Source organism: Kwoniella newhampshirensis, chromosome 1 (genome assembly GCF_039105145.1).
Source record: "Kwoniella newhampshirensis strain CBS 13917 chromosome 1, whole genome shotgun sequence".
Taxonomy (NCBI): Eukaryota; Fungi; Basidiomycota; class Tremellomycetes; order Tremellales; family Cryptococcaceae; genus Kwoniella; species Kwoniella newhampshirensis.
Genome location: NC_089955.1, coordinates 322,815 through 344,093, shown reverse-complemented (window position 1 = coordinate 344,093; position 21,279 = coordinate 322,815). Strand labels below are relative to the sequence as shown.

General features: G+C 51.0%; 9 protein-coding genes across 9 annotated transcripts; 5 read left to right on the top strand and 4 right to left on the bottom strand.

Moving 5' to 3' along the window:
* Window positions 1–2,322: 2,322 nt before the first annotated feature.
* On the bottom strand, window positions 2,323–3,836 carry IAR55_000138 (uncharacterized protein; the record flags this gene model as incomplete). The annotated part of the gene is made up of 11 exons (XM_066943275.1): window positions 2,323–2,428; window positions 2,503–2,590; window positions 2,650–2,743; window positions 2,819–2,899; window positions 2,958–3,053; window positions 3,126–3,194; window positions 3,275–3,345; window positions 3,411–3,472; window positions 3,555–3,662; window positions 3,759–3,764; window positions 3,829–3,836. 11 exons carry the CDS (start codon window positions 3,834–3,836, stop codon window positions 2,323–2,325), a joined length of 789 nt encoding a protein of 262 aa, XP_066805817.1.
* A 462-nt stretch (window positions 3,837–4,298) lies between these two features.
* IAR55_000137 (uncharacterized protein) lies at window positions 4,299–5,658 on the top strand (the record flags this gene model as incomplete). Its single annotated transcript, XM_066943274.1, has 10 exons — window positions 4,299–4,321; window positions 4,385–4,415; window positions 4,500–4,512; window positions 4,581–4,675; window positions 4,767–4,848; window positions 4,908–4,994; window positions 5,047–5,115; window positions 5,176–5,300; window positions 5,357–5,422; window positions 5,479–5,658. The coding sequence occupies 10 exons, from the start codon at window positions 4,299–4,301 to the stop codon at window positions 5,656–5,658; spliced, it is 771 nt and encodes a 256-aa protein (XP_066805816.1).
* Window positions 5,659–5,890: 232 nt separating this feature from the next.
* On the top strand, window positions 5,891–7,566 carry IAR55_000136 (uncharacterized protein; the record flags this gene model as incomplete). Its single annotated transcript, XM_066943273.1, has 5 exons — window positions 5,891–5,935; window positions 5,997–6,293; window positions 6,545–6,871; window positions 7,091–7,257; window positions 7,431–7,566. 5 exons carry the CDS (start codon window positions 5,891–5,893, stop codon window positions 7,564–7,566), a joined length of 972 nt encoding a protein of 323 aa, XP_066805815.1.
* A 1,075-nt stretch (window positions 7,567–8,641) lies between these two features.
* On the top strand, window positions 8,642–10,706 carry IAR55_000135 (uncharacterized protein; the record flags this gene model as incomplete). The annotated part of the gene is made up of 5 exons (XM_066943272.1): window positions 8,642–8,677; window positions 8,735–8,767; window positions 8,868–9,011; window positions 9,142–9,648; window positions 9,717–10,706. The coding sequence occupies 5 exons, from the start codon at window positions 8,642–8,644 to the stop codon at window positions 10,704–10,706; spliced, it is 1,710 nt and encodes a 569-aa protein (XP_066805814.1).
* Window positions 10,707–11,006: 300 nt separating this feature from the next.
* Window positions 11,007–11,951, bottom strand: IAR55_000134 (uncharacterized protein; the record flags this gene model as incomplete). The annotated part of the gene is made up of 3 exons (XM_066943271.1): window positions 11,007–11,120; window positions 11,197–11,586; window positions 11,739–11,951. The coding sequence occupies 3 exons, from the start codon at window positions 11,949–11,951 to the stop codon at window positions 11,007–11,009; spliced, it is 717 nt and encodes a 238-aa protein (XP_066805813.1).
* Window positions 11,952–12,650: 699 nt separating this feature from the next.
* On the top strand, window positions 12,651–13,297 carry IAR55_000133 (uncharacterized protein; the record flags this gene model as incomplete). Its single annotated transcript, XM_066943270.1, has 2 exons — window positions 12,651–12,843; window positions 13,170–13,297. The coding sequence occupies 2 exons, from the start codon at window positions 12,651–12,653 to the stop codon at window positions 13,295–13,297; spliced, it is 321 nt and encodes a 106-aa protein (XP_066805812.1).
* Window positions 13,298–13,677: 380 nt separating this feature from the next.
* IAR55_000132 (uncharacterized protein) lies at window positions 13,678–16,548 on the bottom strand (the record flags this gene model as incomplete). The annotated part of the gene is made up of 3 exons (XM_066943269.1): window positions 13,678–13,744; window positions 13,815–14,494; window positions 14,569–16,548. The coding sequence occupies 3 exons, from the start codon at window positions 16,546–16,548 to the stop codon at window positions 13,678–13,680; spliced, it is 2,727 nt and encodes a 908-aa protein (XP_066805811.1).
* Window positions 16,549–16,852: 304 nt separating this feature from the next.
* Window positions 16,853–17,691, top strand: IAR55_000131 (uncharacterized protein; the record flags this gene model as incomplete). The annotated part of the gene is made up of 3 exons (XM_066943268.1): window positions 16,853–17,329; window positions 17,417–17,576; window positions 17,642–17,691. 3 exons carry the CDS (start codon window positions 16,853–16,855, stop codon window positions 17,689–17,691), a joined length of 687 nt encoding a protein of 228 aa, XP_066805810.1.
* A 129-nt stretch (window positions 17,692–17,820) lies between these two features.
* IAR55_000130 (uncharacterized protein) lies at window positions 17,821–21,255 on the bottom strand (the record flags this gene model as incomplete). Its single annotated transcript, XM_066943267.1, has 11 exons — window positions 17,821–18,408; window positions 18,461–18,602; window positions 18,658–18,901; window positions 18,956–19,021; window positions 19,073–19,098; window positions 19,152–19,258; window positions 19,317–19,418; window positions 19,466–19,507; window positions 19,583–19,789; window positions 19,845–20,470; window positions 20,520–21,255. The coding sequence occupies 11 exons, from the start codon at window positions 21,253–21,255 to the stop codon at window positions 17,821–17,823; spliced, it is 2,886 nt and encodes a 961-aa protein (XP_066805809.1).
* Window positions 21,256–21,279: the final 24 nt, after the last annotated feature.

Here is a 21,279-nt window from a genome sequence, read left to right as displayed (position 1 = left end):
AGGGACTCGTACACACAGCCAAGACGAAGTGTGCGGTATGATATGAGAACAGACGAGTGAGAAGAAGTACAGAGAGGTAGGGTTGGAAACAAGAGAGACGAAGAGGTGATTCGTGACGAAAAAAGACAGGAGGACAAGAGGGGGAGAAACGATAATCAAGAGAGAAGGAGAAAGAGAAAGAGAAAGAGAAAGAGAGATGAGATGGTCTCGCCTTTTACTGTTGGCCTTCAACACGGGAAAAGAAGCAAAAAATCGGCGAGAGGGACCAGGGAAAAGGGGAGAGGCAGAGGGGGATCAAAGCGTCGTCAAAGAAAACATGAGGCTGGCCTCGACTAAGGGTTCAAAGGAGGATGTGTGTGTCGTTGATGATGATGATGATTATGTTGATGACGCACAGAAAGGGTCATGTCCAGAACGCGGGGTGGAAAGTCGATCCGAGCTGTGTGAGATGCCCGACCTCGCCAATGACAGAGGGACAGACCGAGAGACCTAGCTCGTCCCAGCCACACGCTTCCCATCTCCAGTGGAGACAATGTCGTACTCCCAATCCGTTCCATGGCCCCTATTGTCCACACAGCATACGCATACCACACAATTCTACCATGACAACCATACAACAGAGCACCGATCAGTTTTTCGCCACGACACAACACGACAACGGACTCGGGGATGTCACTCCCCGAGAGGCAGTCGAGATCCGGCCGAACAAGCGATGTGTCAAGGAAAGAAGAGCCGCCAAGGCGACAGGTCCAAGATGACAGAGCAGACGGAGAAAGATCTGCAGGTACTCAGACAGAAGGGGAAATATGTCGGCTCAAGATGATTGAGAATAGACGAAATACAAAAAGGATTTAAGCGAAACTGTCACTCACCGTCTAAAGACGACGGTTATCTTGTGTAAGAGATCTTCAACACATACACGCCACCAATCTTCCAGTACCTTTGCTACACTGCGCCTCCTTTTCGGTGAGGAATGATGTCGAGGTGAGATCCTTGGCAATCGTCCCGGTCCGTCAACTTGTGATCCCAGCAGTGCTCTACCCTTTCGCTGGTGTTGTTATTTGGCGTAACTTATAACGAGGACAATCTCGCCGATCGATAGGGTCGATATTGCAGGGATTGGGAGTCTCGTCGACGAGGACCGTCGATATCGATATGTTTGGATGTACACAGCGCCGTGGTATCGCACGATAGTAGCTATATGATCATCCCAAGAGGAAGTCGTGGAAGGTATCAGATCAAGTCCTGGCTGAAAACCTCGACATCAGAAGGAAAAAAAAATGAGCAATACCCGCTTCTCACTTGTCTATGCATCTCCTCTCTTTCCCTCCCCTGCTCCCTTTTTCAAAACCCAGACCGAAGCAAGCGGAATAGGGTGGCAGAAGAGAGAGGGAGAGAGAGGGAGAGAGAGGGAGAGAGGGAGAGATATCAAAAAGGTATGGTGTGTATTGTATTCAACTTGAAACAAATCTCCTTTTCTTTTTACCATTCCGATCATTCGTCTCCCTTTTCCCTCCCGATCAAATCGCTCGGATCTCTTATCCAGGGGATGAGGGGGAAACTCACCCACAGTAGTCAGCACAGCATAAGGAATGATAACATCAAGTGAATAGAAGTCAGTATTGGGATCGTGTTGATCAATTCTGTGTACACGTACTGTCGCAGTCCCGCTATGTGCGACTCACATGCGCGTACGCATCTATAGGATGGTCGTGTCAGTATAGTGGAAAGTGTCCGTATACTGTAGCACGGAGAAGGAAGGGTGGTCGGCCTCGTGTTCCCTTCTGGTCTATTCCTTCTGTCCCTCTTTCACATGTGGGAGGACTAGTGGGTATCATTCTAGTGACCCATCGTATATCCAATGTGGTGTCTCATTTTCGAGTGAGATTGAAAAGGACGGAAACTCCCGTCATAGGCTGAGAAACGTCAAAGAATCCAACGCGAGAGGATAGCGACATAATATCGTATTGTCAGTTGCGATCAGCCATCAAAGCTATGTCACGATGTCTCAGACTCGTGCTGTAGTTGTTCGAGAAGAGAGAAATATCGTAAAAGACAGGAGAGAGACGTTTCGTCGTCGCGAACTGCGACTGCGAAAGAACGGATCCCCCGCGTCTTCATCGGATGCGACGTTACCCGTGCCTAGTCCAATATGACCTGGCGACAGGTGCTGCTACCCTCTGCTCCTCTGGGTGCTGCTACAAGCGCAATCACGCGCACGCAGAGCAAGGGCGGCTCGTGAACGACGAAGATGCATGCTACCCTGTATCGCGATCTGACTGAAATTACAACAACGACTCCTCTCTACTAAATCCCGCCGGATCAAGGTCCAAAGATAGACAATTCCCTCATTTCCTCCAAGACTCCTTCCACCTGAGTGTCCAACGCACCATTCGCGTAATCATCTCGGATTGTATCGGCGAAGTATCTGCGAGAGTAGCGGCAGGAAAACTTCAGCAGGGGAGTCGTCATGTACATCTTTTATCACACACGACTACGCACCTTTGCACACCCGATAGCTTCTCGTATCCTTCTTCAGCGAAACGCATCTGACATCGGACCATGGCTTCGAATGACGGGTCGAGATAGGCTATAGGCATGGTCAGCTTGTTGGACCGTCGTGAAGTCTACGCTTAGCTGAGTACATACGGATACGAAGATCGACAAGAATGGGCAGCTCCGTAATTAGTTGATCATTGAGGAGGTTGAAGATATCACGTGCTTCATCGTGCTCTGCTTGGGCCTGCATCATGGAGAGGGATTATCAGCTAGCTTGTCTTGGAGGTGGAAGGGTGGAAGACTACGGCAGATGACCTACTCTAGGAAGCTTGGTGGCATCATCCGCTGGCTTCTCAACAAGCTTCTTGACCTTAGCACGAGCAGCATCGTAGTCCATCATCTTCACAGCATGGCATATCAGTCAGTTGTGTGGCGATACCGGAAGCTCGCGGACATACCTTGTGGTCTCGCTTTTGGATCGCTGCATTGATGTTGGCGTAATAGCTGTTCATCTTTCCTATAGGCTCGAGGACAGTAGCTCGATAGGGGGCGTCCTAGACAAGGGACCGATTCTTCTTAGCAAGCTAAACCTTTCGCCACCGAAAGAGGCGGGCAGCTTGACTCACGAGATCTCTTCCAACTCCCGCATCCAGCTCGTCCACTGCGGACTTGTACGCGTGTCCAGACATAGCTCCCTGCATTTCCAATGTCAGCTTTAACTCCCTCACCAAAATGTATGTGTGGGTGGGGGGGGGGGGGAAGAGAGGTGGCTCACGTCACTAGTCCGATCCGCAGAGTAGAACAGAGCGATAGTCTCGGCTATTCGTGCTTGTGAAGAAGCCATTGCTACCGAGATGACGACCATGTCAGTGCACGTATCCAATATGCTACATCCAGCTGAATGCGCTCACATCGCATGGAATCAAGATAGGTCTTTGCTTCCTTTTGCAAATTATTCGTCTCCTTCTCCATACTACAAGACCCAGATTGGTCGTCAGTTCGATACTTGAGGAGCACCAACAAGATTGGATGGTCATAGAGCACTTCGCACTCACGTCTTGAATCGACCTTCCTCCTCGGCGAACTCTCGGTCGATGGTCCTTTCCACCTGACCAGTCTTCTGCATGATCGTGGTGCCCGCCCGCGAGGCGGCTTTCTTGAGTCTGACGGATCAGTCATATCAGCGATTTGACTTCCAAGGTGGTCTGGATTGGGATGCCAAGTGGCTGCGGAGTTGTGTTGTCAGTGGAAGAACGTACCCTCCCCTATGTAACCGAGATAACGTCAGCTCGCTACCCCACCTTGAGACGAGATGAAGGATGGACATACCAAGACATCTTGCGTGTATGTGATCTCGTCGGTCGACCAAGGAAGTTGTTGAAGTGACGATGACACAAACAGCTGAGATCAATCAACATATCGACTGCGTCTACAGACACCTCTGTCCGTTCATCGTCTGGGCAGCTGTGACCGAAAGCGGATCCAAAGGAAAAGGTCTATGTATTACGTCAGCTGGGATAAAATGCTAGAATATGGTGAGTAAGAAATATCTCTGGGTGGTGGGCCCCTCACTCGTTCTTTCATCGCTGTCCGCTCGCGCGTCGCATCGTGAGCGTTTAGAAGAGGAACTGTTCGTACTTGTCAATCAATTGATAGGTCATCTACAGCTTGTTATTCCTCCAATAGCTTAGATCCATCCAACCACTCTCCTCGTCCAATCACTCCCAGCCTGGGCGAACCTGAGAGTCTCCCTGTCCCTTCCACATCTTTGTTAGCCTTGCCAGAACTCTGCACTCGCCATGTCCCGTTCATCTTACGACCGGTAAGCGATATAGATCATACTCTCGACTTTCAAGAAGAATCCGCTGACATGGTCCACGCACAGATACCTCACAGTCTTCTCTCCCGAAGGAAGAGTAAGTCTCTCAGCTATCTGTATCACACTCATAGGTGTCACAAGCTGATAGAGAACCATTGCAATTGTTTCTCGGCAATCACAGCTGTACCAAGTCGGTAAGCCTATTTCTTCATCAGTTACGCTTCTCGTCTGCACCAGACTGATATCATCCTTCGCCCTACAGAGTACGCCTTCAAAGCTATATCAGGAGCTGGTATCACCGCGATAGCAATCCGAGGGAAGGACACCTCCGTCGTCATCACTCAACGGAAAGTGCCCGTGAGTTACACTCGCCTTTCACTATGCCTTTCGCATCGAATCGGATCGCGTTATGGTCGAAAGCTAATATGGGACATCTTGATTCAATCAGGACAAGCTCCTGGATCCTGGGACTATCACACATTTGTTCCAGATCACCCCTACCATCGGTTGTGTCATGACTGGTCTGATCGGTATGTCATCCTAACAGGAAGACATTACGCTGTACTCTTACATCCTGCTCTCATTTCAGCCGACGCACGAGCTCAGGTCCAACGAACACGATCAGAAGCTGCTCAATTCCGATACAAATATGGATACGAGATCACTCCTGAAGCATGTAAGCTGAGTTGAAGTGCAGAGCCTCGGCTGCAGCTGATACCGCAATTTAGTGGCCAAGCGAATGGCAAACATCAACCAAGTCTACACACAACGAGCAGGAATGAGACCTCTTGGTATCTGTGAGTCAGCACCGGACTGTGGGAGCTTTGTATGCTGCGGCTGCTGACCATACTGCATAGCTATGATCCTGATCGGTCCAGACGACGAGACAGGTCCTCAAGTGTTCAAGCTTGACCCAGCAGGATACTTTACAGGATACAAGGCGACAGCGTCTGGACAGAAGCAGACTGAGGCAACGAATTATGTATGTATGCTTGAGCTAGACAATGGATTTCGCTGACTGTCTGCATCTCGACACAGCTCGAGAAGCGATGGAAGACCATGGAGGCAGACAAGACTACTCTGGATCGAGCCGGCGCCATCGAGGTCAGCGGGATCAAACCACATCACAGAGGCACAACTGACACAGACAATCTGCACAGCTCGCAATCGAATGTCTCTCCTCAGTGTGCGCAACAGACTTCAAAGCTTCCGAAATAGAAATTGGAATCTCGTCTACATCACCGGACGAGAAACACCCAGATGGTGCAGAGGGCAGATTCAGACAGATGGACGAAGAAGAACGAGGAGACTGGTTGGTCCGTGTAGGCGAGAAGGATTAGTAGAGACTGTGGCAGCGACTCATCATGCATGACTGTATATTCAACTGTATGACATACCGTACCCAAGCTATGGTTACACTTCGTGGCAATTGGGATCGGAGGAACGCGTAACGGACATTGAGGATACTCCGAAGAATGTCCAAAAGTCAGACGAAGCGTTGATCAGCGAGTTACTGTATACCATCAACTATTTACATCTTCTCTTGAATTATTCAATTGTGCACCTCAGATCATGGCGGCTCTCAATAGATCATCTCGGCGAGCAGTAGACGCTCTGGTAAGCGGTGATCTCCATAGTATGTGTGCTGTATGCACTGACAAGCTGTTCTTTATCATAGTTTTGTCCATCATGTTCATCCCTCCGATCTGTTCCGGTTCAAATACGACCTTTCCCCTATTTGTCCAGACATCCCTTGGCGAGATCACGGTTCGCCTCAACGTCGTCCCCCTCGAATAGCAATGTGATCTCCTCAGCTTCCACCTCGTCGTCATCGGGGTCATCTTTGCTTGGAGATGGGGTCGCACGACGAATGAGTGCTGAAGAGGCAAGAAAGGCTTTGGAGGATAGGAGAAAGAAGATGTATAGCGAACGAGGGAAGAAGAGTAGGAGTGTGGTGATGTATTCGATAGGTACTGTGAGTGCGGCGTGTTTTCTTTTTGATTGGCGCAGGCGTGACTGCGTTGCAAATTCGCATCTCCTTTACCCGTCCCTACTCCCCCGAGCGATATGCTTGCGAGGCGGCAGTTCAATGACCTCTGGCACGACTCCGTCTACCGCTCATGACTTGCCTGCACCTCCACTTCCGAGTTCCTTTTCGTTGTCGTGAAGATCCTTGCAGCGACTGCCAAACAATGAGATGGACCTGACGGAGTCTTACGCTTTTAGATGGTCATCGCGCTCGGAGCCACCTACGCCGCGGTCCCTTTATATCGAGCTTTCTGTTCCGCTACAGGATTCGGTGGAACGCCCATGACCGACCCGACGCGCTTCACCCCCGACAGACTCTACACCACCCCGGAATCTAGAGATCGCAAGCGAATCACCGTTCATTTCGAGGCCACTTCTGCGGATACGCTACCATGGAAGTTTGAGCCGCAACAGAGGAGCGTCAAGGTTTTACCGGGGGAGACGGCTCTGGCCTTTTATACTGCCAAGAATATGGGAGATAAGGATTTGATTGGGATCGCTACGTATAATATGACACCGGAGAAAGTGAGTGGAGATGTGTTCATTCGGATCAGTTTGTGCGCAGCAACAACCTGTTTGTGGGTATGTGGATCACGAAAGGGAGAAGGAAGAGCCGAATCCATGAACCGACATCCTAGAGTGGGCCTAGACTGGAGCACCACGCCCACAGGGTCGGCCGTAATAACAAGGGATCAGGAAGCGTCGAATAGTCAACCTTTTTGCTAAAACAGTACTCTCCGACAGATAGCGCCGTATTTTGCCAAAGTTGAATGCTTCTGTTTCGAGGAGCAGAAGATCCGAGCTGGAGAGGAGGTCGACCTTCCTGTGTTCTTCTTCATCGACAGGGATATCATGGATGAGCCGACGTTGGACGAACTAGACGATGTGGTGTTAAGCTATACCTTCTTCAAGTAAGTCAACGCTCTCGATCGAACCCGTCTCCGTCTTGTGTAATTATCCGGCCCCTCTCCTTTGAGTTACCCCAATCTTCGCTTCCGTCGTCGGTCGAAGTCTCTTCGGAACCACAGCCTCCTTTCAGGCATGTCGCTCGGAATATCTGACAATTGATGACTCTTCTCCGTAGAGCCCGACGGAATGAGCAAGGACACCTTGTTCCCGATGCTTCAGAGGAAGTGATCCAAAAGTCTCAAGGATTCGAAAACTATGAATTGGCAAAGAAACCCAACCCACCCATACGCCAATTGCTACCGCCTAAATAGATGTTGCCGTCTGTTAAACTATCGGCTTTGGCATTTCAGACCCTTTCATGTAAATCTTCATCCCCGCTCAGGTAGAGATCCATTCGCATTCGTCCTTGAGCATTTAGCCCCCGAGGGAAGCCTCATACCAGCTCCATCGGCGCCCCGTCGTATGGTTCTGCCGAACACACATCTTATGCATGCATCGCACGAATGAAATAACGAATCAAGGGTCTATCTATCCTATCGGAGAAAAGAGTGGGAGGGAACAATAGCGGAAATGTGTGTGAGAAGACTGTTACCAGAGAAGAAAAAAGTGAAAAGAGGAAAAGCACCGCCTCCCTTGAACTTTGTCTCGGGACTTGTTCCGTAACTTGTATCTGTGAATGTGATGCAGTTCAAAGTGTGTGTATTTTCGGTCCCCACGTACAACCTCGGGTGTTAAATTTAGCACTCTTCATCCACCACCTACCTATATTTACCTACCTACCCTTTCCGCCGTCTTCATCTTCCCTCCCTTCCTGTTTTAAAGTTGTCCCATCTTGACCATCATAGCCAGTCTCCAGTCAAGAAGCACGTACGGTCTATACAACTGTCGCTCTTCTCTACGCGATCTCCTCAAGTCTCATCTTAGACATCCGACATCCATTTTTTTTGGTCTTGGTATCGTTCATTCGAGATCAATATAGACACCTTGCTACCTGTCTTTTGGTTCTGGTGGGAAGATCCCCATCATCAGAATTACCGGAAAGAGGATCTCGGCGTGCACCGACCTCGTCCTCTCTTGCTCGACTTGTTAATACACCGCATAGCATAACAAGGTCATCACCGTCCCAAAGGAAAAGCAGAGCCAGCAAAGCACGTACGCTCTGGGAGAACGTTCTCAAGCATCGGCATCGTCTCAGCATCATCAGCACCTTCATCATTGACCACCCCTCGCTTCGTGTCTCGACAAATACAACAGTAACCATACCCATTGTGTATATCCGCAATAGTACCTCCGCAACATCCATCAAGCAATTCTACGTCGACATAGTCTGTCACAAAATACACGGTGCATCCATAGTGAAAGGTTGAAGAGTAGTAGGGTGTCAATATGGGTAGGAAGAAGATCGAAATCAGGCCTTTGGTCGTGAGTTCATCATCAACACGATGCTTTCGATATATGTTGCTGATAGCAAGTTCGCAGGATGAACGAAATCGTAATGTCACTTTCCTCAAGGTAAGTCCACAAACGAACATGCGTCCTCCCGCTATCATATCCGAGACCTGCACCTTGTTCTCACGCGGATCTCTCACTGACAACCCTTTCGTCCACGCAGCGAAAAGCGGGTCTCATGAAGAAAGCTTGGGAGTTGTCGGTCCTCTGCGCTGCAGATGTGTCCATCATCATCTTCTCTGCTGCGGGCAAGGCGTACGAGTTCTCGAGTCAGGATCTTGATGGCGAGATCGAGAGATATCATGACGTGAGTCCAGTGCTGCCTTGTCTCGTTCTCGAGCATCTAGCTACCCCCGACTATGACCCTCTCATGCTGCCTCTGGCATGTCCCGCACATGAAAGAAGGGTCGAAGCTAATACCATCCGTTCGCACACAGTACGAAGGAATGATCGAACGGAGACGAGCTCCCGAGTTCGCGGCGATGGCTCTTGCAGGAGACGATGAGGAAGATGATGAGGATGATGTGGGATCGAGACGTGGTTCGTTGGGCAAGAAAGGTGTCGCCCCGAACGGACAAGCTGCTCCTCCACGAAGTCTGAAAGGCAAAGAATCTTTCAAAGCCCGTACTGTCAAGCATCGATACGTCGAGAGGAGCGGGCATGCAAAGAGTAAGAAGACGAAAGGAAAGGGATATGGTAAGACGCGGGATAGGAGCCAAAGCGAGAAGAGGAGCTTTATCGATGGGATCTTGAGCGATGAGAGCAGTGGTAGCGACGATGGTGACGTAGATGGTGATGACCGTGGCGAGTCTTACGTCAGGAGACGTCGAGACGAGACCGACGATTTTGACAGGGAGAGAGGAGAGCGCAAGAGGGAGAGGGCGAGCAACAGAGAGGCAGAAAGTGGCCCAGTTCCTGGAGATCACCGATCCTATTCGACTTCGGTGAGTGACAACCTCTATGAATGGATGCTGCTCGATGTACGCTAATGCTATCAATCCACCTTTTCCAGGACAAAATGATGGCCGGTCTGCATTACGCACTGAATATGCACCACGTGCCAGGCCAATCGACTTCGAACCCAGTTGACTATGCTGGTCAACTGCAACAACGTCAGGACCCATACGACCAGTCAGATGGCTATGTCCAGGCATCTATGAATGTCCCCAATCTTCCTCGACTGCCCCCTGACGCTGTCACTTACCGAACGTCGAACACTCCGACCATGCCACTGCCGGTGTCGAACCCGTCATACCCTCCTTCCCAAGGCTCTGCATCAACGATGGGCTACTACGGACACTCCCTTCCGCATCAGGGGGCCCAACATTCCTTTCAGCCCCAACAGCAACAGTCCTTTCAGCAACACGCAAACACAGCATACCTCCCTCCCTCTGCAGCAGGGCCCTCCCCGGTCGGACAGTCAGTAAACGGCTCAACAATGCAATGGGATCAAGGGCTTCTGACCCGATATGCCGAGTACCAATTGCAGCAGAACCACCAGCGACAACAAAGACTTCTTTTGGAGAGGCAAAGGCAACAACTTGCCGACTTGGGAGTTCCTGTGGATGAGAGGAGTCTGCTGGACGACATCTTCGGCGGTGTTGGTGGTAGTCGAGCGAGCAATACCGGTGCCGGCGCTGGTACAGGAGCTGGTGGGTCGGTAGCTAACGGTGCGCCAAGTGGGATACCTGACGTTGGCGGAGATGGCGGCGACACCAATGGTGGAGGAGAGTTCATCTGGCCACTTGCCAACGGGGGCAACAATGGCGGAGGCGCTACAGGTGGAGAGGAGACTGAGGGTTTCGATATGCCTGAAGGTGTATCTCACAAGGTGACTAGGGGTGAAGGGGATCTGGACTGGATGGAGGGACTGGAAGAGGACAGACATGGTCTGAGTCTGCCCAGTCCTGTGTCAAACGGTACGGGGGAAGTGAGACGGGGTACAATGAGGGAGAGAGAGGGGTTAGAAGACGGCAGGGGGGGAAAGAAGGTCAGAGTCTGATGATGTAAACGCTGTGTACACAGGACGGCTTCTGGGTGTGGAGTATAGAGTATTAAGACTGACTTGTCATAGACGAAACAACGCTGCTGAAATGCCAGCAAGATTTGCATGGAGCGGTTTACTGTATGAATATGATATAGCGAGTGGGTGGCGAGAGAACATGAACAACGAGGTGACAATGTACGAGCTGAAAAGCTTTCCGTAGAGGCGCAGTGTATCATCAAGAGGTACAAGCATCACGGAATGATCCTGCAAGATGACAAAGGGCTGACGATGGTACACGATCGGTCGAGAAAGATTTCAACAGTGGAGGAGGAAAATCACATCGTCTTCGTCGTCACTCTCGTCGTCGTCATCTTCGTGGTTCTGACCTTGGTCATCACAAGCAGCCATCGAGGTGATGCTCATACCTCTCTGTATGTGATGCATTCTCAGCGTCCAATCCGTCTTCGGGAGAGAAAAGAGGGGGTGCACGATCTAAAGGACTCACCATGTCCTTCGTCTTGTATTCGTGGTCATAACCATATCCACCTGCTTGGTCACTGGTCGACGAGACAAATGTGAAACTCGCCGAGCTCCTGGTAGAGTCTCTACTGGAGCTGGTCCCATCCTCATCCAACCCAAGACCTTTCATGGCCCTCTCCAGATCTCTGATCTTCCTGCGTACGATGATGATCCTGTCGTGCGGGTCATCGATTTCGTATGAAGGAGATCCAGTGAGAGAGGACTGGGGAGGGGTGGAGCAGCAGGAGAGAGAGGAGGACGACGACGAGGACGACGAGGACGAGAGGATGGTGAGCGGGATACCGTCGTAATGTGTGATGGAGCGTTTACGCTTAGACATGGACGGTTGAGCGGTGAGCGTTGAAAGAGTTGGGATCTGTGATCATCCAGTAAGGTGTAGGTAAGCATATTATGCGCAAACAATCTCGACTTTGTTGCCAGTGAGCATCCAATACCTCCTCAGCCAGGCCCTGCTTGTTCCGGGGTGATGGAGTGTGATCACCTTGGTTGAGGTGAACAATAACCCACATGTGCAAATGATTGAGGCTGCGACAACGGCGCCACTTTGGCTAGTCGGTATTCGTCCAGGAGATGGTTCACCACGCGGATCAAAGCCGGTGGGAAACGAGTGATGGTGGTCAAGACATATTCCAGGTGGGAGCACGTGTTGGTATCGTACTGCCCATGGGTCGGTCTAGAGGTGTGATGAAGCGTCGGACGGGATGTAACGAGATCTGACATGGGATATAGTGGTCGAAGTGTGGATGTGGCACGCTGGACTGTCGATGATATCGTGAGGTGGGTCGTCCAGGTCGTTAAGATCGTCTAGGGCCATATATGGCTACACTGTCAAGCATCCATCAAGGTCTGGGAGACAGCGGGGATTGAGCAGATCACGACAGACGGAAGGATTTATACGAGAATTCCCGTCGTGAAATTTCTGTCATATCTCAATCATCGATCAATGAATTACTCAAACACGACTCCCTCGTGGCGCTTTACAACGCCCGATGGGGATGTGTGTGTGTGTGTGTGTGAGAGAGGGAGGAAGAAAAGGGGCAGATGGTCTCGTACCTGGTCTCGGGCTGTTGTTTCTTCCAATCATCTGCTGTGCGATCCTCAATGAAAAGTACCTGCATTGGACGGCCAAGCCATTGTGGATCTTCACCAAGAGTCAGATCTTCATACAACTCACCACCCTCAAGAAGACGCGTTTTTGCCACACGTTCCACGTTCATCACGTGACCTGTATTTAAAACGAAAAGTTGCTTTTCACTAGAGCTACCGTCTCCACTCTGATTGTCCTCCATTCGGTGTTGAGCATCCATCCTCTCACAAGATCACTTGTTCACCGAAATATAATCACGACCACGATCAATTGGCTTCAACCACTTCCCCTATCACAACCTCGCGACCTCAGATCGACTCCTTCTTTATACCATGGCGAAGTCTATCCGTGCCAAAGCCAAGATGGCTTCCCGAGCTCGAAAGAGGTTAACGTCGCATTACGCTATCACTGACGCCGCTAGGACGCAGCGGTTATCAGAGAGGTTGACCGGCAAAGATAAGAAGGAGGGGGAGACGGCGGTCGAGGCTGATAACGGGGAAGGAGAGGGCGATGCTAAGATGGAAGGTGAGTGTTCTGGCATCGTCTATATCTACCATCTCGAAAGTGTTACAGAGACCGTCTCTGTTATGATAGGGGTTTACCTGGCTCTGAGTGTGAACGGCCTCTGGCTTCTGCACAACCTGTAGTCCGTCTTGTCGGATCTGCTCCTATGTCTCGTACCCGAATCCCCTCTCCTCAAACCGTCATCGTAGCTATCCGTCTCCCTGGTCGTGATCCCGGCCAACCTCCCCATCGTACCATCTCTACCACTGCATCCCACGCAGTTCTTTCTCTGCTTTCTCCTTGCTCACTTCATGACGAGTCATACTGACACCTCCCACTCCTCTCAGAAACACCCAAGAAAGTCTCGACTGCCGGCCCCAAGGACACCGGTCGAATCAAATGGCGATTGGCTAGGGGCATGCCTGCGAAGCCAAAGCGAGGAACGATGGGAGGCAAGAACACCCGAAGACGATAGAGGGGCCGGTGCGCTGGCGAACATGGCTAGGCCGTTTTCGCATCATTCATTGGCTGGAGAAGAGGGGAGGCCAGCTCTATTTGATTTGATTTTGAAGGCATGGACGTAGACGAGGCTTCAGAGATATGGAGGATGCCTTCGAGTCAGCTTCTTGAATTCTAGGAGAGGTGATTGTTGTACGATTAGGCGATATATACCCACATGCTATCGTGCTCTCCAGCCTTAGCCGTTGCTCCTTCCACAATTCGCGGTAAAGCATTGTGAGGCAACCATGCCAAGACCGCACGATATGGGTTGTTCATGTCAATGTGCTTAATACAGTGTGGAAGTGCATTCAACATTCACTCTGCTACACGACCTATGTGTCGCCTCTCTCACACTCAATCCGAGTTCTTTAGCTCGTCCATCAGCTCTTGCAATCGTTCCCAGTCCTTCTCGCCTTCGAACCTGCACCGCGATTACCATCAGCTGAACTCCACGTTGAGAGAACAGTGGAGAGCATGGAGTATGTACTTACGATTCCCTTGTCCTGCCCATAAAAGTCCTCACCAAACCTTTCGCTGCGAATTTCCAATCTCCCTTTTTCTTCTTTCCGCCATCTGAAGCCTCGGCTTGAGCTTTAGCTTTGGGTCCCAATACACTCATGACAGCAACTAGATCTTCCAATTCCTCTACTGCTTCTCTCCACATGTCTACATCTCTCTCCACTCTCTCATCCGCCGCGACCCCACATCTATACGCTCGGAGATAATCTTCCAATGCACCGGACCAATCTTCTTTCCATCTTAACAATCTACCATGAGCTCTCCATACTCTAGGCGAGTCCGAGATCCGAGGTAAGATCGTCACGTCAAACAAACGCTCGACGATCGGTAACAAGCCGAAACCTTCGTTACTCGTTGTCGGGACTGCTTTTTCCCCATTCTCACCTGCGGTAGCGAGCGAGTAATCGTCTCGAGTGACACTGTCAACGAGTTTGTCCAAAACATCAGGATCGACAGCAAGAATGGGATCTTTCGTGGAGATCTCCTCGATAACTCGAGTCATCGCTCGAGCAGCTTCCGATAACTCTCCAACATCTATAGCAACGATCATGTAATTTTGCCACATTCGCCAATTGGCATAGGCGTATCGTAGACCCTGTCGAAGTGCTCGGAAGGCGAGCATCTTGTTGTCGTATGATACGGAGGGTGTCGCCTGCGTGAAAGAGGGTCCAGTGAGTGCGCGTCCCTGCGTATACACACATTCAGGTCGGAACTCTGAGAACTTACCTCGCCGTCTCTGGCACCGTCTTCGCCTAAACGCAAATAGACAGCCGCCAGGTTGTTCCATCCCTCAGCATCATCTTCCTCCACACCGACTTGTCTCCTGAAGGCATCTTTCGCTTCCGTCCACCGTTCCTGTCTCACCAGACACACACCAAGGGCGAACCAAGCTCTTGCGTAAAGCGGATTGATATCCAACGCAGCCCTGAAACAAGGTATAGCCTCTTCGTACTCCCTCCCTCCCACTCTCAATGAACCCAAGCTTCGCATCGCTCTCGACGAAGTGTGCGCGGAAACTTCCCATGCTTTCGTATAATGTTCGATGGCGGTAATTCGAGCTGCGACAGGATCTTTCGTAGCTGATTCCGCATTCAGTGCGAGATCGCCAAGCAGACACCATAACTTCGCTTCTCTTGCAGAGGTCAATTTCGCCCTTCTGGGTTCAGTGAGACTGGCTCGACCTAACGCAGGGACTAAATCTGATTCAATCTTCTTGCCTTCCAACAGATCTTTGACAATGGTCTCCGCTTCCTCTTCTCGATCCATTCGCTGAAGACACATGACGGCATCTTCCCACATTTCCAGTCTTGTAAAGATCTCCAAAGCGCTTCTCACCACTCCGACAGTCAAGAACCGCTTCGCCAGTTCTCGCTCCATCTCCCATTTCGATGGTAATGGCAGCTGGTGGAAGTATCTGAGTCGTTCTGTCGTGCTGGAGTCACTGGTGGGCATCTGCTCGATCAGAGCTTGCAACTGAAGAGTGGATCGTTCGACCGTTCTTGATCGAGCAGCTTCAAGCCGTGATCGAAGGAGAAGACCGGTGGTATGGATGGACCAGTTGCGAGGATGAGAAAGGACACGTGCAAGGAAAGGCATCATTTGAGATGCGGTGAGACCGGATTCAGGCGAATTGTTGTGTTGCGACAGGCAAAGTGAGAGGAGGAGAGACTGATCGAGTGGATGCAAGGGTGGCTGAGATGAAGGGTCGAGATGCGCTAATCTCGAATCGGCATTGGATGTAGTCGGATGAGTGGATCTGGTGAATTGCGTCTCCTCGAGAAGGGTGTCATCGTTGAGGGGAACACTCTCAGGCAGTGCTGACGACGATGGTTCGTCTTTTCTCGACTCCTCTCCGCTAGGTCCGCTGCCATCCTGTGTGACTTCCTCATCGCCCTCTCGCTTTCTTGATTCCGCAAGAAGTACCAGTTGACTGTGCGAAGCCACTTGGTATTTTGTCTTCTTTCCCAAAGCACCGGTCAACTCGAATTCCAGTCCACTTGCTTGCGAAGCCGCCAGGAATTCCTGATTCGCCTGTTTCTCCTGTGCAAGAGCATGATGCAGTAATCCGATTTCGAGGTGGATCGTTGCAGTAAGGTCTTGGTCGGCCGTGACGTTGGGGTTGTTGAGAAGATCTCTGACTGTTTCGAGAAGGTCGGCAGGAGGAGATACAGGCTCGTCGAGAAGGGAAAGGTGGACAAGATGCAGTCGAAGTAGCCAGAGCGGAAGAGTGGGCAATGACTCTCGTGGGAAGGAGAGGAAAAGTCGTCGAGCGAGAAGGAACAGCGATGGCTGGGAAGAAAGATGGTATGCTGGTTCACCACCGAGTGTCAGGAACGGTATCGAAGTAGCGTTGATCTCCTCGAGCGTAGGCGACGAAGTGGATTTGGGGAGGATGTCAAGGGATGTGAAGTCGAGTTCGGGTCCTGTCCAGTTGACCTGTACGAAAGCGTGCAGCAAGGCGATGGCCACTATGAGCCGCACAACAGGATCGAGCTGCTCATTCTTTTCGTTGTCTGTTGGACTAGAAGGTAGACCTTCGAGCAGACCGGGAGTTGAGCTAATCACAGACTGTGCTTCGGACGAGAGCAGAATCGACTTGAAATCCGCTTCACCAAGCTGAGCAGCTAGCTCATTCTCTCTCCACGGTCCAGCGTCGGAATTCGTATAGGGCACACCTCGCAGGATGGACCACTCCATCTCGTTCATCTCGGGAGTTGCTGTGGTGGGGGTCGGCTTGAAAGCAAGAATACGTCGAGGTGATACAGCAAATTGGTGCTTGATAATGTTTTTGCACAACTTGATCTCTCGAACTTTTGTGTGGTCCCGGAACCCGGAGATCCGAGCTGATGTCCGTATACTCCGGGCAATCGATACGTCACCGTGCAGTTACTAGCAGTAGACCAGGTCAGATACATCGATGCATCTCATCTTCTCCTCTCAATCACATCTTCATCCTTCACCGACCACCCTTCACGCCTCGTGTTCCTCTCTCTTCTCGCCTGTCGTCACCATGTCTCTCCGAACCACCTTGCTCCCATCGCTTCTCCACTCTCGTCCATCTCCCGTCTCATGCTCGCCCACCCCATTCCGATCTCTCCACACCCCTTCTTCATTCCTACGAGCGAGAGCCTTGGCGAAACAAGGTCCACGAGCAATCGCCATAGCTCGACCTGTCCCCACCAACACCAGCGGTCGAGCGTTCTCACCCCTCGGACTCGGTATCGCCGCTTCGCTCGCTCTGACCGGACTCAGTCTGTATAGACCATCCCAACAAACTCGTTGCGAAGCTCTGTATTCCTCTTCACCAGCTTCGCCCGTCGGGACATCTAGTATCGGTGCTCCGGGGACTGATGAGGGCCCGAAGAGCATATTGAGTGTGTACGAGTTGAGTTTCGGAGCGGTTTGTGGCATCTGTTCAGGTGTTTTCTTGAAGAAGGGAGCGAGAGCAATCGCTTTCCTATTAGGAGGTGTTTTCGTTTTGCTTCAGGTGAGTTTGGTCTCCATCTTGTCTTTTCTCTACGTATATCATTGTCACTTCCATCAGTCGACTGACATATCTTCTCGCTCCTCACAGTACATGTCGAGCAAATCATACATCTCAGTTGACTGGGCCAGGATGTCAAACAAATATGAATCGGCTTTCGGTGGCAAGACTGCCACAGGTAAATACAACGGACCGACCATCGGCGGTATCTGGAACAGGATTGTAGACTTTTTGACTGCCAACTTCCAACGTGAGTGATTTGATCCTGCTATCATTTTGATGAGAGAATGAGCTGATGAATGGCAAACCTGACAGAACGAGCAAGCTTCATGGCTGGGTTGGCTTTAGGTATCCGATTGGGTTAAACTCTGCACCACATAAATCGTTCTCCATTGTATCTCCAACGTTATCTCATGCAATGCAAATCTCTCAACAACGTACACAAATACTTGTTCTCTTCCTGCTCTATGGCACATACTCTATGTCATATCGTATCATGCGATTTCCACTTCCCAATCGCTCACCACTGCAACTCCTGGATTCTTGATCTTCAATCCGCTCGCACCTCCTTCCTTCTTTCCCGAGCTAAAAACCCCTGCTTCCCACTTCCAATCTACCTCTTCTCCTCGGACCTTCACGCTCTTTGGCTTGTTCTTCAATCCGAAGAGGACTATGCTCTCCACCTTCACATGTCCAATAGCTTGAGCCCAAGAATTACCCTCTGGGTCATATGGTGCGACGCCCTTCTCAATCACTTCTCCTGCTGGATGAGCATTGTTCGATCGAAGTACGCCGGATTCGAAGGTGAATTCCTTCCAGACGTATTCACCCTTTGCGTGAGCGAACGAAACACCATCATCAAGGTAGAGTTGTCCATTTGCAGTGCCCTGCTTGGACAGCGCAATAATCAAAGTGAAGGGATCTTGCCACATGAGTGGAGAAGACCGTCTCACTCTCGCTCGAACAGGAACGATTGAACCTCCTTGAATCAACAAAGGGAAGGTCTCGAGAGGGGTGTGCAAAGTGAGGGTTTGGTGAGCCGAAGCAGGATACAGGCGATGCGTGAAGTAGTCGTAGTATGGCTGTTCATGACCTGTCAGCATCCCAAGCAAAGCCCACACTCTCAGGACATACCTGAGCATCTGAGATGTACACTTGGGTGGTAGTGGCGCCTTCCGTGGTGACAGGCTTCACCAGCAACCCAGAATCGCCGACGTAGTATTGATCGTCCACGCTGAAGCCTTGCTCGTCTTCAGGGAAGACCGCGTATTGTGGTCTACATTGGACGGTCATTTCTGCTTGCCAAAAGGCCGACCTTAGTTTCCACTTACCTCATGATCGGCAATCCTCTCAAGCTCGCGTCGTGGAACGCATTGTACCAGACCGGCAACAAGCTGTATCGCAATCTGATGATGTCCCTCAGATACCCTCTGATGGGCTCGTCGAAGAGGTATGGCTCTCGTCTCTTGGTGTCGATGTGGGCATGTGCTCGGAAGAAGGGCATGAAAGCGCCCGCTTGATACCATCTCACGAGAAGTTCGGGTGTGGGGTTTCCGAAAAATCCACCAACATCGGCTGTTGGTCACGTAAGCAACGAATTGGACACTACCGGTAAAAGTAAGCACTTGCCCCCACTGAAAACCATTCCAGCAATGTTGTTGGACAATAACATGGCGGTTTCGCCGGCAAGATGCTCTGTTCTTTGTCAGCCTTTCAGCGAATCCAGCGAGTTTCGACTTAGCTTACCCCAGTCTCCCATGTTGTCTCCAGTCCTAACGAAATCGTTATTAGCTAGGTGACACCCCAATCTCGCAACGCAGCTCACCAGATGGCACCATATCGGTGTGAACCGGCGAAGAATGATCGCGAGAGGACGAATGGTCTCTTCGCCGGACTTTCCCTAGCGATCAAAGCTTGTGACGTTTGATTGTGCTACCAGACAAGATACTCAGCTTCGAGGACAGCTTTGACTGGAATATCCCGAACTCACAAACATCATTCCATTGATGTTGTGAACGTCACGGTGCTCCCATCCGCCAGCATGAATGTTGTCTCGAGGCATGCTGATCTCCGGCCCATCGAAAACAGAGGGCTACCTGAAATCAGCTGGTGTATCGTACCAGGCATCGGTCTACCTACCTCGTTCATGTCGTTCCAGATGAAAAGAGCATTTGTTGACTCCTGAAAGAACAGACCATTTTCGCTCAGCGCTGCCCTTTGTGATCCATAATGTACAGTCCAAGATGAACAGCTCACCTTCCACGTCTTCAAGTCGAACATCTTGGTCCACCAAGTCCAGCTATTCTCATTGAAGAAATCGACCCAGACACTACTTCCAGTCCAGCACCAGCCCTCAAAGTTGTTTCCATCTGATTTTTTGATCAACACGTCCAAATTTTTCGCGTCTGAGTAAATGCGGAAAGACTCGGTCTTCTTGATATGAGGGTCGATGATGGCGACCATCTAGGGATCAACATTGTCAGCTGGCGGAAAGCATTGCTGTGGTCATGTGTCTCACCTTCCGGCCTTTACTGGCGACAGCTTCGAGCATCTCGACAGGATTAGGGAAAAACTTTGCATTCCAGTCAAAGTATCTGTGCTCTTCTGCATACTCGATGTCCAGCCAAGTCACGTCGAGGGGTATATCCGCCTCGTCGAATCGTCTGTCCACTTCCAGTACGTCGTCCTCGTCGTTATAGTTCCATCTGCATTGATGATACGCTGTAGACCATTGTGGTGGGAGAGGTGTGGGGCCCGTAAGAACAGCATATTGCTCGAAAAGCTTCTCGGGCTTGGGCCCGGGCAAAAGCATGACGTCGAGAATACCCGATTCGGATATCCAGTGAGTCCTAACAGCATTGGAATCGTGTCGCACATCAACCCATGTCTCTGAAGCAACGAGATTGAGGACTCCGACAGAATGCGACTTGGAGTGGGCGTGAAGGAGGGGAATAGCTCCATACAAGGACATGGGCGAATCGGCGAGGTATTCGAAGATGTCGACGTTGAACAGACGATATGGCTCTGTATAGTATGCCTTGGGACCGGTAGTATCGGGCAGTGAGAGGGGGGAAGCGTGCTCTGGCAGGCCATAGACATGCTCGACGCCGGGGAAGGTCAAATCAAGGGAGAAACCCTCGGGACCTGCGTTCAATCAGCCATGAGACCGACATTAGGTGACTTTGGAGCTCACCTTTTGGCTTCGTGTCAGTCCACTGTCTCCACCTCTCCTGGAATATATCTGCGTCGCTCTCCTCAAACCAGCTCCTATCCATTTCTCCTCCCTTGAACACCATCTGTTCCCCTTCTCCACCCACATTCTCCTCGATCTTCTCGATCTCCTTGACTCGGAAATGCTCCATGTGGAACAAGCTTCGCTCGTTGAAGACGATCTCAGGCTTACCACTTCGAAGCTGAGTAATCTTCAAGGGAGAGTGAATGATTTCGAGAGTCAGATGTGAAGACGATGGTCCGTAGGTGATTACGCTCTTCCCAGAAGACGATTTGAGTGTGGCAGATGAGGAGGTTGGGGGATTAGGGTCGAGTAAAGCCCATTTGGCCGTTTCGTTGTACCGCTTGAAGGAAGTTTGAGACCCCACTTCATCCACGCGTATTCGGACTATCCCTTCGCCCTCTTGGAGAACATCGACTCGCAGCTCGAAGCCAACAGACGGGTAGAGGTCCGACCTCAAGGGCCAGATCCAAGAGCCACCTTCTGCCTTCACAGCAGATGGCTCAGACAGTCTGTACGGGGAGCTGAAGGTATCGTCTGGAGCATTCTCTTGTCGGCCAGCAATCGACCGTAATCGTCGACAGAAAGAGGTCTGAGCGCACTCCTTGAAGTCTTCATGCTTGACGGCGGTGATCAGGGGTGAGAGGACGAGGAGAGACGCGATGAAGGCGAGGAGCAGGCTGGGTGCTCTCCGCATATCGAAGCGGCGAGGTCAGAGAGT